Source organism: Necator americanus, chromosome IV (genome assembly GCF_031761385.1).
Source record: "Necator americanus strain Aroian chromosome IV, whole genome shotgun sequence".
Taxonomy (NCBI): Eukaryota; Metazoa; Nematoda; class Chromadorea; order Rhabditida; family Ancylostomatidae; genus Necator; species Necator americanus.
Window position 1 is genome coordinate 22,487,090 of NC_087374.1, and position 15,166 is coordinate 22,502,255.

At 39.3% G+C, this 15,166-nt stretch overlaps 2 protein-coding genes across 4 annotated transcripts; one reads left to right on the forward strand and one right to left on the reverse strand.

The window, feature by feature from the left end:
* Positions 1-314: 314 nt before the first annotated feature.
* On the reverse strand, positions 315-4,811 carry RB195_002365 (uncharacterized protein; the record flags this gene model as incomplete). 2 transcript variants are annotated; one of them, XM_064199598.1, is made up of 15 exons in its annotated part: positions 315-326; positions 822-877; positions 934-1,024; positions 1,091-1,211; positions 1,304-1,440; positions 1,505-1,602; positions 1,669-1,813; positions 1,864-1,994; positions 2,085-2,215; positions 2,436-2,554; positions 2,625-2,748; positions 2,898-3,050; positions 3,231-3,338; positions 3,892-3,977; positions 4,767-4,811. In XM_064199598.1, the coding sequence occupies 15 exons, from the start codon at positions 4,809-4,811 to the stop codon at positions 315-317; spliced, it is 1,557 nt and encodes a 518-aa protein (XP_064055479.1). The 2 variants fall into 2 exon arrangements, with proteins under 2 accessions (XP_064055479.1, XP_013299723.2); XM_013444269.2 differs by lacking the exons at positions 315-326; positions 822-877 and having other exon boundaries at positions 878-1,024.
* Positions 4,812-5,976: 1,165 nt separating this feature from the next.
* On the forward strand, positions 5,977-13,562 carry RB195_002366 (uncharacterized protein; the record flags this gene model as incomplete). 2 transcript variants are annotated; one of them, XM_064199600.1, is made up of 9 exons in its annotated part: positions 7,993-8,036; positions 8,780-8,859; positions 9,024-9,143; positions 10,521-10,586; positions 12,289-12,413; positions 12,564-12,675; positions 13,263-13,335; positions 13,393-13,396; positions 13,467-13,562. In XM_064199600.1, the coding sequence occupies 9 exons, from the start codon at positions 7,993-7,995 to the stop codon at positions 13,560-13,562; spliced, it is 720 nt and encodes a 239-aa protein (XP_064055481.1). The 2 variants fall into 2 exon arrangements, with proteins under 2 accessions (XP_064055480.1, XP_064055481.1); XM_064199599.1 differs by lacking the exons at positions 7,993-8,036; positions 13,393-13,396; positions 13,467-13,562 and adding an exon at positions 5,977-6,023 and having other exon boundaries at positions 13,263-13,378.
* Positions 13,563-15,166: the final 1,604 nt, after the last annotated feature.

A 15,166-nucleotide genomic window follows, 5' to 3' on the forward strand; every position in this document is an offset into this window, starting at 1 on the left:
ACCAAGATTTTTTGAATCAAGTTATAAAAGTCTGTTTCAGCCTACCAGATTCCGCATCTCAGTCCTGCACTCATTCCCAGTCAGAATCAGGCTCTGTGGCTAAAATCACTCCCAAATAGCTCGTACGCCCTCTAAATTTATTTTCATTCATCCGTATTCACTTTGTTCCTGATATATTAATTATTTGAATATACTATACTTGTATTATTTTCTTTTTATTTAATTTTCTAACTTTCAAAAACTAGCCGATTGTCTCCAATGCTCACATCACGTTGGTCCTCTTCTCTTTCCAAACCGTTCATCCCTTACAGCTGCTACCTGCAGCTCTGAAAGGAGGACGGTTTGATCTTGGTAAATGATGCATGTGAGCACAAAGCTAGAAATCATTTGTTTTACTCGTTCACGCTCAGCTATTTTCACATGACCACTAGACCCATACAACCTCCTTAACTTACTATTAGCTCACTAAATTCATAACCGTCAGCATCCAGTTGATGAACTTAGTAGTTTCTCTTCATTTATTATTTCCTCACAGTCCTGTTATCTCTTTTATCCTACTCCTGGACAATTCTGCTTTATAACTCAAAGCAGGAAACCTACAGCATCGTATGTTTCATATTATTTTTACCTGAAATGGCAGCAACATGTTACTTATCCGCTACAATGTGAGAGTAACTCGTCGACCCACAACTGCTTTATTTGTGAATAAGCTTTAAAAAACTCCAGTGAAATTTCGACTCATCACAGCATGAATAGATAACAATAGTGGCTGGATTTGTATAGAGATCAGGTGTAACAAATATATAAATGGCATGACCAACCTTTGCACAACCAACGGTAAAAGGATAAATGTTATGAATACATAGACAAATTTGTCCTATGGTGCGAATTTGTGAAGTCTATGTGCGACTATTTGGAACACATGATCAGTACTAATTATATGAGCAATTGTTAGCACTAGCAATACGCCTCCGATAGCCACGTGTGCAACCGAATGAGTAAGACCTGGAGTAGATCCAAAAATCTGAAATAGTCTAGGTTTTTGATTTCGGACAGCCCCATCACAAGAATATCTGCAAAGAACACCTACTAAAAGTGTGAATAGCGTCGCCATTAATGCAAATAATAAAAAGACGATTGTTGAGAAGGTTGGTAGTATACTGCTTATAGATGGAATACGCTCACCAAGGAAGTACCCGATATGACGCCAACTAAGTCGAAAAAAATCGGTAAGAGAAAATAGCTTAACTCCAAATAGATATCTATGCGAGCTTTACTCAGTAAGAACAACTGAACACCATACCTGTATCCTATTCGGAATAACATGTTTACAGTGTTTGCTAAAATGAAGCCAGATGCATTCAAATATGAACATAGAGCAAAGCTGAGTAGTAGATGGAAAGGAGCAGATAGGAGGAGGAAACCTCCATGAGAAAATATCTAGAATGCATCAAAAGAGTGAAATCAAATCGGAACTCGATCGATTCAGTCGAATACAACGCACTTCTGCATTGTTCATACTTGCCATCGCAAAACATTCTGTAATCCCATTAACAGCCATCACTGACAAGTATACGCAGTACAACGATAGCAAGAAAGCACCTTAACAAAAGCAATCTAGCTACTATTACAGAAACACTACTACTCTCTCTCTCTCTTTGTTCTTACCTCCATTGTCGTACAATAAATGTCCACCGTAAATGAAAACAGCTAAGGGAGAATACGGTATCCCAAATACGGAGACAACTAAGCCAATGACGGAAGCAACATGCAAAGTGATGGAAAAATTCTCCAACATAGAATCATAGGACTCCTGAACAATAAACCTTCTTCTGAAAGAATACCAGCTGCAAAAGGACTTACCGTGCTTTTACTAAACACTTTTGTGTTTTTATTGATAGCATTTGAAAAATAAGCAAAACACATCTCCTCCAACGGAGTCAGTACAATCCTCGCTACGAGACTGCCAAGTTTTTCGACAGCGTCGTAAACAGCTGCAAAAAAAGGAGATTTCAAGAGAGGCAAATCATTTTTACCTCCCAGTAGACAAGGATTACGTGTATTATACGTAAAATTGGTCGTACCTTGACTCTTGAGCGAAAGTAACTCTGTAAATGTCATGATGTATGCACTACCATCGGTCATCAGCTGCTTCAATATCGAATGTGTGAATAACGCACCAACAGCAGAAAGTGCTTCGCGATCAAAACCGTGGCTGAAGTATCGAACAAAGAACCGTGAATCTAATAGCTATCTATTGAGTGACGTTCTTTTAGTGGACCGTCTTGAAAGTCTACTTTTTCTTCCTTGTTGCAGAACTAACTAACTAGTAGTTATAGAAGAAACTACATAACCTAAGTGTGCGATAGAACACATAGTTTATTATATATGTGCATGTATATTACTAAGTGGCTATCACAATCTTTGATTCTCACCTAAGTTGGGGAAAGAAGCTGCGAAAACTACCAAACGATGACAATTCGGCCATAGATTTTCGCGAGTACCGGAAAAATGCAGTATAATGGAATAACAAATAAGCAGTGGACGAGAGCATCTGTAAGCATGAACATAAGAAGAGATGTATGGAAAATATGCCAAATTGATGAGACCAGAGAATTAAATACCTGAGCATAGGCGAAAATTTCGAGGTGATACATCGAAGTTGTGGTGATTAATATGAGAACAAAGATACGCTGTAGTAATACTAGTAAACCCTGAGCAACTGCAAAGTGACCCGAAAGAGAGAACCTGAAAAAGCGATTCAAATGGTCAAGTCAGTCTATCAGAATTTTTTCTACTATCACATTGCCTTCAATTTTATACAGAATAAAAGAAAATAAAAATAGAATAAAAAAATAATAGAATAAAAGAAAGAAAACACAAAAACAATTTTTCACCTTAACGATATGACTGCAAACGGTTCTGCTAGTGATTCGATAACAGCGGCAAGAGGAAACGATATGAGAATAAGTGCAGGTATATCATGATTTGACGAAAATACTGACCAGCAAAATGTACAAAAAATGCTGAGTGAGAGGCAAATCAAGGGACTGAAAAGAAAGAAATCACATGGTACTCACATATTATACACAAGGAGCGGGTGACTTCTGCATAACTGAAAGAGGAAATCCACTTTGGTAACACTAATCTTTTAAGGCGTGATTCGATTTCGTGCCAGGTGAACTTGACTGATGCCAGTGTGCATCTACTTCATTGAAGGAACAACTAACCTCAGCCAAATTGTGTTGACAAAACACTGCAAAGATGAACGCAAGATATTTGCCTTTCGCATGGGCTCCCGAGTAAGAAATAGAACAGTATTATAGAGCAGTGTCAACCTAGAAATGTTTTGCAAGTGTTGCGATGTTAGAACCGTCTAGAAGAATCAGGAATGAAATCTAGAATCGTTAAGTACAGTGTAGAGATAACACAACCTCATAAATTTCTACGCTCATTCACTTTTTGTTATTATTCATTATTCTAGTCCTTTTAACTATGAGTGGAGTGAATACTCTCCGCGTTCTTACACCCTTACTATAAAAGTATGTTGGTACAGTGGCATGTATTAATCAGATAAAGGATTTAAAAAACAGTCACAATTTGTTTTACACTCAGCACTACCTACATTATGTGATATGAGTAATTCTGCCCTTATTCAAATAAGCTGCCGCTCGTTGTTTCCTAGTTCATACATAGTTGTGAGCTTAGGATCCCATTAACAATATCTTTGTAGTGCGATATTGAATAACGCAAAACAAGACATCTCCGCCTTGAAAAAAGCCAAGAGAAGAATTTCACATCATTAGTTAAGTATTTCAAATAACAATATTAACCACTGATTGAAGTTTCAAAAAAAAAAGAACTTCAGAAAATCCCATACGGGACAGATACCTGACATTCACCAATCCGAGGACATCGTTATCAACAACACGTAATAGATACATATTGATGGCAAAAGACAAAATCCTAGCAAACAGCTGAAAAAAAAACAGTACTGATCAACAACGACGATAAAATGACAGTAGTGTTTTCCATCTACAAGCAACATTACTTGTTCATCACTCCTCTTGCTGAAAAATGCAGCAAACACATCATTTTCTAAACACTTGACATTCTTGTAACTAAAAAATTTGGCAAATGCCGTTCACATCTAATAATTGCCTTCATCATCTGCTGTTCCTACACTTTCAACGAATACGTCTCAGAAATCATTATTAGATTTTATCACCACAGCGGGAAGGAGAAGGAAGAAATACTAGAACAATTGCATTTGTACTGTCGCTTTGAGAAATATTCATCATTACTCTATTAGGGAAATTCCCATGTGTGCTAAATGATTAGCATTCCTATTTCGAACATTTCATAGTAAAAACCATATTATAATCTCAAATGCTCGAAACTACCTCAAAATGATAAGCGCATCAAGAGTTTCTGAGTCACTTAGTCACTACTCAGAAACACGTACCCAAGAGCAATAAACTCATCTCCAGTTCACATATCTCCAAATATTGCGCGCAAAATGTTCTTTATCAATCGATTTACCAATACTTGACTCAGAAACATAGGTTTGGTCACTGCTATCAGCGTTCTATTTTTTTTTTGGTGTTGTAATAGAAAAAGGTTTGCTAAGAAACGATAAATTTGTACTTTGAGCATCAAACAGTTGTCTCCCCATGTGTGCACCTCGACCAATAAAAAGTCTCAGTTTCTGCTACTCTCAGCTTCCTTTAGTTTATTTAAAAAAAAGAGAAGTCGAGCTTGGTCACCTGGCCGCTGAAATTCATTGCTAGAGACCGGCCAAAAGATGTCATCCTTGTCCTGAAACTGTGAAATTTTCTGATTTTCAAATAACATAGAGCAAGCGTATATAAATTTGGTGCAGAAAACTGTGAAGGAAAATGAAAGGCGTAGCTATATTGAAAAGTCTAGATTTCTAGACATTTACAGTCTGTATAAAATGGTTGTATTGTGGTGATGCGCCCTGTCTGCAGGCGTGCACTGACCCGTCTCCAAAAAACGTGACAACCTCCTCGAAGCTCTTTTGCTCTTGTTCTGAGTAGTTTTTCATTGTTTTGTGTAACAGTTCATACATAAGATTGCGTAGTACTAGCAAAATCATTTTCCACAGGTTCTTCCGTTTATAATGCTCCTAGGGTGCTTTTAAGAGCCTTAGTTTCCAGGGATCTAATTACTGTATCATCTTTCTATAATATAATCCCATAAAGTTGTGCACGATTAGCATTTTCCATAGTCATAATGCTAAGAAATTGGTTTTTCGCTAGTGTAGAGTTACTGATGGCGATAGGGATCTCTCCAAGGAATTCAGATTGTAGGGATCGGTTTCCTCTCCCATTCTCCGTGTACTTTTGCACAGTTAACGTTCTCCCATTCAAAGTAATCGTCTTCTCTTTGAAAAAATTGGTTCAATTTCTAAGGCAAGGATGGCAGCCAAAAAGTGGAATGAGCTGTTCAATAAGCATTGACACAACTGATTTTTTTTTTCGTGTTTCCTGCTTTTGAACTGGTGAAATCCAACGGAAGAAATCCTTGAAAGCAAAGTGGAACAATTTTTTCGAGGAAACCTTTAGCTTCAACGAAGATTTTCGCGTTATTTTGCATACAAATGTGTTCGAAATTACACAGCACAAAAAATGTGTAATAATGTTGTATGGCATGACGCAGTATTAGAATAAACTAGTACTATCTCCATTCTATAAATAATAGTAGCTACCGTTTCGGAGCATAATCAAATTATATAATACGAGCTAGTAATGAAATTGAAAGTGTTGTTTCTATTTGAACCTAAAATATAAGACCGAAGCGATTAGATGTTAGGGGTGTCAGGTTAGAACCCACAAGAAATGATGTATTGTAGATGTTATCATGCAAAGCACGTCGTTTAGTTAACTGCTCAATGACGACGTATAGTCGGGTCAAAACGACATGGAGCAGAGTGTATAGTAAGGTCGAAACGACATGAAGCACGGTGCAACTGCGTACGCGGCTTCTCTCGAGGCGGTTTGGTGAGACGTCGCGGTTAGCATCTACCACCGTTCATTGCTGCACCATGCGATGGTCCCACCTCGGTTCAAACTGTTGCCTACACCGCGCTGTTTCGGCCGCGTACGCAAATGCACCGTACTTGTCGTTTCGACCCAACTATAATCGCATGAGCGAACGCGCTCAAGCAAAGCCGTCTTTGACCGCTCGCAGACGATCTGCGAGCTGTTCGCTTGGCAGTTTGCCAAATATTGCCAAGTTACGTCATCCGGATAGATACTGACCGCGATTTTTGGTTGTTTTCATTCTTTTTGCTTCTTTTTTGTTTCTTCTCGTTTGTTATATTTGCTTTTGTTATATAAATCTATATTGTATGCTTTAGGAATTTGGCTCAAAACTGAATTTAGTTCTATGTTAATGGTTTTTTTGTTACTTCGTCTACCCTTCTTCCGTTACGAACAAAAAAAAAGAATGCTAACATCAAAACAAATGCAATTTCGGAGCAAACTTCAAAAGCAAAACATGAACAATACAATAACACGCATACCACGAGTCTGATGAAGTCCGGGAATCCGCGGAAGAAGCAAGAGATGGGGTTGTAGATTGTGGGATTAGGGGTGGTTCCACTTATCTCTTCCTGATCGTCGTAAGAAACGTAAGAAATGGCACGGGAACCATTTTGGTTATTACGAGGTATGTGAGAGCGCTATTCTATGCACACAGTCGCTTAGCAACTTAATCATTGCTTTTACTTTAATGGGCTACTGAGAAGACATCACTGATCTTCGACCGGTCGCAGTTGGATGCGGCGCGTGCACAAGGTTGGTGTGTTATTACCGAAGTCGTCTTAAAAGACGTCGTCTTTCACGCCGTTACTCAAAACGATCAGGGAGAGATGACCGGAACTACCCCTGATACCCAATCTACAACCGTAACTCTAGATTTCTTTTCATCACGTCAGATTCGTAATAGGCTGCCTATAAGTATAATATATTAAGTATAATACAATAATAAAAGATGTATAACAAAAGCAAATACAGCAAACATAACAAAAACACGACGAAAAGAAAATCGATGGACGAAAAAAACACAAAGAAAAGAAAAAAGAATGAAAACAAACAAAAGAACACGTACCTATTTACGTATTAATCTATTTCTTATAGACACACTCATTCCTAGAAGAGATATAGTAGAGCCAAAACGACATGAAGCACGGGACAGTTGCGTAAGCAGTTGCGCTCGAAGCGCTGTGCGGTGGGGCGTACCGGGTACGATCGAAGGAGGAACCTTTCTAGCACCATTCTTCGCTGCACTTCGCGATGGCCCCACCTCGATTATACTGTTTCCTTCACCGCGCCGCTTCGAGCGCAGTCGCGTTTTGAACCAACTACATATTGCATCTAATTGAATGCTTGTGAGTACTGGCAAGTAGCCAAACAAATTGTAAAGATTCAAAAGTTGAAAGAGAGCAAACGCGACTGGCAGTTGTAAATCGACTGGCACGTCAAATGTGAGTTGAAAATACGAAAGAAAGAAAGAACTTTTTTCCTAGTATGGTTCTGTAGTCTGTCCTCAGAGCTAGTAGATTCCTCCAATGCTTCTCAAGCATTTCAAGAAAGAACCTGTTTTTTTATTATACCAAATGGTATACTATGCTTCTCGGGAACTTGATGTGAGCCTCTGCAACGAGTGAAACGGAATGAAAGGGAAAGCACCACATTTCCACAGTGATCTGGTTCGCTTGTGTGACATCACATATAGATTAAAAAGACACCAAATGAAAAGCGCACACCAGGAAAAAGCCCCAGCAAACCGCCCCAAATGTTTCCCCATGTCGGAAGACCGCCGACAAACCACTCTGCGGAGGAAACCGGCACTTCCTGTGCCGCTTAGGCCCACATCGCTCTTCTGAATTCTCCTGATATCATAGTAGCTGCTGTACACAACAAGACACATCTGATATGACCTAACCTCGTGACTGTTACTTCGCGGATGAGTCCGGCACACTTCACCGTTGTCGTACAAGCAGCGCGGCGGTACACGTGGAACTAGATTCGCTGCGTACACAAGCAAGTGTCATCGCGCCCAATACTCAGTCAACGACGCCGTGGTGGTGGTTCTGCTGGCGGTATCGTCGTGTTCACTTCGGTGTTGTGCAAATAGTCGTTCGGTCTTTAGTGATGATTATCCTCTTTGAGGTTGTTCGAGTCACGACGTCCTATCGTTCTTGTTTTCTTTCCATATAAAGTGTTACTTTGGTCATTTTGTGGTGTGGTAATCGGATCGGTGTTGTGATTGTCGGCGACTATAGCGCTAAGATTCGTCAGCATTGTACTGTCATTAGAAATTTTGTTACATGTATTTGTGTCCTACTGGTACCGTATCTCATCTCCGGAAGTTTACTTCTGCTTGTCTATATTTCTTTCTTCTCATACATTAATTTACCTCGTTTCATTGAAACTTCGGTTTGGATGTGTTATGCTACTTGCCGGCGATGAGATTGCTGGTGGTAGTTTCTTTCTTTAGTCTAGTATCACTGTTAGAAAAGAAGTAAGCTAGTCGAGTGAGTGCTCACTGGATGTAGCAATTCTTTTCGTTATGAGAGTTGGTTTTTGTGAGATGGTTCCGGGAGTGGCTTTAAATAACTGTGCGACCGTTCTCACAGAGCATTGTTTCTAACCCTTAAGTTGGCCCATCCGACCACATTCTTTTTTCTTCGCTCAAGTTGATTCCTATTGATATGTACTAATGTTTTTTGAATGAATAATGTCATTTCTAGGGTGTCAGCTGAAAAATCCCCGGAGGTATTCACCATGTCGTGGATATGGGATTGGTTTTCCAGTGTGCTCAACTTCTTAGGTTTGTTTGGTCTTATTCTTTTAATTAGATGCAGTAAACAGTTTTTTTTTCTTTGGTAGATTCTACTTAAGTGAGACTTGAATATAGGCATTCTGAGATAATTCTCTTCCATGCTTCTGGTACTTACGTGTTTTTTCATTGTGACTTCTGATTTATAACTTTAGGTCTTAGTAAAAAGAATGGAAAGTTAGTTTTTCTTGGATTGGATAACGCCGGGAAGACTACACTTCTGCACATGTTAAAGGATGATCGGATGGCTCAACATGTGCCTACATTGCATCCAAGTTAGTTTGTTGCGTATTATATTCAGTTATTCTCCTCTTCTTCACTTCGTGTAGTTTTTTGGAGTGACCGGAAATCTAACACCTCTCCTGCATCATTTGAAGCACTGTTTGAGTGTCGAATCTGCGTGCAGCCGGTTATTTATCTCGTGGTGTATGATAAGAGATCTGATAGGATATCACACGGCCAGATGCGCCGCCGATTATCGATTTGTTGTTTTCGCTGAGGCGATAGCCCGCAACTATTAAAATGCCACAAAAACTGAAGGAAAAAACTGAACACCGAAACTGATCACAAATTAACCCGCTTGTTTTGATGAAGGTGTTAGTTGAGAGCAAAACTGGCAATATTGCAGCCACGTGAAGAAGATGATGATTGGTGATATCAATTCTCATCTAGAGGACACTCAGTAGCTCTCTACGATCATTTTCAACTTGAAACTCTCACCGGCACATATTCTATCTCAAAGTGAGACAAGCTTATCAAATAAACCTTATGAAGTTTGTGTGATCATCGGATTTCGAAAACGAGTCTTCCAAGTTCAAGGTTTTGGTGATGAGGCTTCTCAACTTTGTTTTTGAATGAGAAAAAAGTTCCAACTTCTCTTCACTTTCTTAATACTTCCTTTCTGGTTCATGAAAGCATCTTAAGGAGGTTCATATTTATTAATGTCAAATGGATTGCAAGTAGAAACATATATTATCATTTATGACACAAATTTACTTTACGACACTGTCTTCGCTTGATAGGTTGGTTTTGCATCGGACAGCCTGTTTTCGCTTTGTGCTAGACTTTGAAAGATCAAAAACAACAATCAAGACGTGATTCGAAGCATAGGAGCGATAGGGAGGAACCGGACCGTTCCCAGTGAAGGGGGTTTAGTTCATGGGGTGCAGCTCAAGTGAAAGGGATCCTTTAGCCAACCGTCCAAAAGTGAATGGGCTAATTTCGCCAACCGTTTAAAAGTAAAAGAGATTCCTTCTTCACCGTCCAAAAGTGAAGGGGGTCAGAGCACCGGCTTCGACTGTCGCATCTATGAATCGAAGGCGGAGTTGACTCACATACTCGTAGTTTCTTCGTTAAATTGTGCGATGTATTGTTTTGCTTGAATATTACTCCCAAGATTTGAGGGATTCTGTTAATGAAATGTCTTTCTACTCTTATGCTGTCATTCACATTTTTACTTCCTGTGGGCATGTAATAAATTATATGTCCCTTTTGATATTTCGATTTCACTGTGAACACAATGTCATAAAGTAGTTTGGATCGCAAGTATGCATTATCATACCACCTACGATGCTCAATCATGACATAGTCATCATTTGGTTATGGAACTTGAGCGGTATTTGTTACACTTTCCGAAGAACTCTTCTTTTCAGCATCAGAAGAACTTACGTTGGGTGGAATCAGATTCACCACGTTTGATCTCGGTGGACACGCACAGGGTGAGTACACATGCCATCTTTTCAGTTTTGCTTCTCCATTGAATTTCGTTTTACTCTGAATTCTGTACTGGTAGTGATATCTGCTACTAGAGCCGAATTTTCGAGAGTATTTTTTTGAAAAGTTCGTGATCCTTCAAAGCCAAGATAGCTCGAAATTGTGCCACACGAAATGGCGCTATCGCTGTGAATCCTCTACGAGGCACCTTATAACGTTTCACATATGCAAGAACACGCACGCGCAGTGTTTACTGGCCAGCGGAAGAGACAGCGCCACAAACCATTGATTGTCGCTCGCAGGCGCGGCATGCATGCGTGCTCTCGCATAAGTGGTACGTTTTCAGTTGCCTCGTAGGAGGATTCGGTTGTGGAAATTTTCCACGCCTTTTTCCTTAATTAGGGAAATTGAGTGTGGTCGCTCTTATACTCATGAACTACACCCCTAATCCTATCTATTCGAAGAGGAATCCCAATTTCTCGATAAGCTGTCTTTAACTAAGACAGCAACTGTCTAATAACTACCTCCTTGGTTGCCTTCTATGATTTTCTTAGTTTCACTCCCTAATTAAATTTTTTTTTTGCTACCAAACCACTATAGGTACTTTAACAATAGAGATAGCCGCTTCTGAATATATGCGTTTTTTTCAAATACCTACTTATCTCGCCAAATTCAGTTATCTAGGCTATTCTGCTGAACTACACAATATATGCGGTAGGGCGGAGCAGAACGCGGTGTAGGTGGTGTAACTCATGGCGTGTACCTCAAGTGATGAGGATCCCTTCGCAACTATCCAGAAGTGAACGGGAGTTCCTTCGAAAACTATCCACAAAAGAAGGGAGTCGGAGCACTGGCTCTGATTATCACACCTGTGAACTACAGTTTCTCGGCAGATTCTGTTCAGTTCATTGGCAAAAACAGTAGAGCATGTTATCACAATGAATCATGATAGTTGCTGCCATTCACGACCTCCTTCACTTCCGGTTGGCGAAAGGACCCCTTCACTTTTTGACGGTTGGCGAAGGGATACTCATCGCTTGAGCTAGACCCCTTCACCTGAGAAAGGTCCGGCTCCTCCCTTTCGCACGTATGGATTTTCGACGTAGTGAACTTCAATTACAGCTCTGTCGCACCTTCCCTAGTAGAAGTCTACGTTGTATTTCGACAGTATCATCTCTCCTCTCTTCTCTCTCTGGTTTGCTTTCTCTTTTTTTTTTGTTGATGTGATATTTGTTTTCCATTTTGATCCTTGCAGCATTTTGATTCGGTTCTGATGTAGTCATCTGGTTACGATGAAAGTCATGACCTACCTACACTGGTAGAGAATTACAACGAATACAATTACAACGAAGCACTGGTAGAGAATTCGACCTAAGATTTCTATAACCTGTGTCTAAGCACAATGGTGCAATTTCTCTTCTACGTGATGTGATTGTTTTGCGAGTCTCCTTTCGTCAGAGTTTCTAAGTAACAAACGGTTTTTATGACAATTTAACTGGTCTTTTGTAAATATTGCAGAAGATTTTGAAGTCTTTTTCAAACCTTAACAGCTACACTTCCATCTATTACTAGTTTACTCTCTCTTTATTTCCGACGCAGATAATTGCTGAATGAGCGAGATTTCTTTCGATCCAGTACTTGATTGTGGCTCTTATCAGTGATTTTTCAGTATGCTTTCTGTATACAACCATAAAAGATATGATTTAGCTCGACGAGTGTGGAAGGACTATTTCCCTGCTGTTGATGCAGTTGTGTTCCTTGTGGATTGTGCGGATTTGGAGCGTATTCCCGAGAGCAGAACGGAGCTTGAATCTCTGATTAGAGATGAGCAGGTTCGCTTCATATATATATATATATATATATATATATATATATATATATATATATATATATATATTTATATATATATATATATATATATATATATATGTATATATATATATATATATACAAAATCTTCTGTAATATATATATTCTATTAGGTTGCTGGTGCTCCTATTTTGATTCTGGGCAACAAAATCGACAAGTCAACTGCTTTAAGTGAAGAACAGCTCAAATGGCATCTAGGTGTTCAGCACATGTGTACAGGAAAAGGTTAGCAAGATAGCTCTATTTCTTCCATGGTTACTTCTTATCTATCAAAACTTTTTATGTCGGATCGTGTTGGTCAAATTTTCTTAACTAACTTTTTCTTAACTCTGGTGCTTTATCGCTTTCCAAAAACAGTCAGCAGATCTGCTGGATTTATAGCACCGATTTTTTATTTTCGAAGGTCGTTACTGCCTTGTGGGACTACGTCATTTCGTGTCCTCAGCACTTTCATTACTATTTACACTCAGTGAATTTCTTGGTCAGTTTTCCAGCTGGTTTCGTCGTTATTGCTGCGGAAACTCCACAGACTTGGAGTTTTTGCTCAAATGAATCTTGCGACGTGTCTCCTGTTCATTTTTTGACTTTCTCTTCATCTTTTAGAAAAGTAGAGACGTGGGAAATGCTTGTGCTAACATTAGCTATCAAAGTTCACTTCATGAAGACTGAATGAGCCCTATCTCCTATCATTCTGATGGGTGATATGAATATGGCTTGAATTCTGCACATAAACATTAATCAGGAAGGATAGCAGGATGCATCAATCCCCTTTTCTCGAATGCTTCCAATTTTGTAATTCATTGAACTTCTAGGAGAAGTGTCGCGCAGTGATCTTACGTCGCGACCAATGGAAGTCTTCATGTGTTCAGTGCTACGAAGACAAGGGTATGGAGAAGGTTTCCGTTGGCTTTCGCAGTACCTCGACTAAATTGCGATTCATAGCTATGTGTGTATTCACGTGTATCATGTCATGTTAAATTTCTGATCCACTTCCAATTTATTTACGCCTATTTGAGTGTGTGTCGCAGATGGACGTGCATGCACCCTGCTCAGAGTCGCGTCTTCTGTCGTTTTGTACTGTACGTTTTCGCAATCCCCATCACACCCTGTGATCACCGTCGCCGTGTATAATACATATGTGTCCTCTTTTGGTCTTCCTCCTACTCACCTAATGAATTTCAACTCTAGATAACGCATAGATCTTATTTTATGCTTTTTGTTGCTTTCGATCCCTCTTCTCAAAATAATTAGTTCACAATTTCCACATCATTTTCTTCTTCGTGCTCGAAGTTGTCACCATCAACGTTTTATAGATGGGTGTATTGTTTGCGTTTCTTTCTGTTCAGATTTCGAACTAATTTACCATAGATTTCATAGTAATATTGAAAATTAAAGGAGCTCTTTGAAAACACATTGAGATAAACCATTGGTTTTGTACAAGCTGTGTACAGAACACTTCAACGAGTCGTAATTGGCACATATGGAAACATTCACAAAGATTCCGATGTTTAGTTCTTGTTGATCAAGATTGAATTACTCTGCGACTCGTCTTAAATCTTCGCATTCTTTGGAACTGGTTGAACACTGTTTAGCTTTGATATGAAATGGTTTGGAGATGTAGGTAAGCAAGCAGTGATAATGGTGGATGATATAGTGGTTCTGGCTAAGTTTTTAGCATGCCAAGGAACAATCAGCTCTCATCATGCTGTTGGCTAGTTGTCTATTTTTCTTTAGTATAAAGGATAACGGATGTAGTTTCTGGCGTTGATCAATCCGCTTGGGATGCGCCTCTACGTTCACCTCAATTCAGAATAGCTTGGGGTTTACGGACATGTAACTGGCCTTTACAATGACTGGCGGTGGCTGGCCCTAGTTCTTTAGTATAGCGACAGAAATTTGCAGATAGAGCAAAGTATGGGAGTATGTATCCATTCTATGATGAAGGCAGTTGCTAGGCTGTAGTCCTGTTTCTTTGCCACACTTGATGACACATAATCGTGATGATGGCAGGATCTCCGCAGTAGGATTCCTTATATGTACAGAATTTCTTTAATTCAAGATGCTTCTCGCATTTAAATCAACATTGGGACAACTCTGCAAGGGAGCTTACAATAATTCGCATCTGCTGAGACACTCATGGTGCGCAGAGAGGAAAGGTTAGGTAAAACTAGGAAATAAGGGAACCAAAAAGAAAATTACGGCGATGAGTAGCATGAACGACGCCTCCTTCGACCGAAATCCTCTGTGGAAGTTCTTTCATATTTTTTTACGATGGACGCAAACTACCGAAATTAAAAATGCAGGCACTATAAGTATAATTGTTGTAGTGCAGCTTCATGCCGTTCAATATCACAGGGTGAAATGTGGAGTGTTGGGAATAATAGCAACAGTAAAAATAGATAATCTTTTGCGAAAAACACGTAAAAGTCCATTATTTCTGTAATTATTCGCAGAGAGTAACTTTTGTTGATAGAAACATAAGAAAATGATACTAGTTTACTTCAACAAAATAAAAAGTAGCACTATTTTAACAATAGCAAAATGCCAAAACCTGCAGCGAAGAACAAATGGCATTGCAACAAAGAGACAACGTAAGAACAAATTACAACAAAGTGACAAGGTGGTAACAGTCCGCTTAACCGGGTGCAGCATATTAAAACAAAGAAAGAACAACACAAGCGTTTGGTGAATCGGATGAAGAAGTGGATCAGTCAAG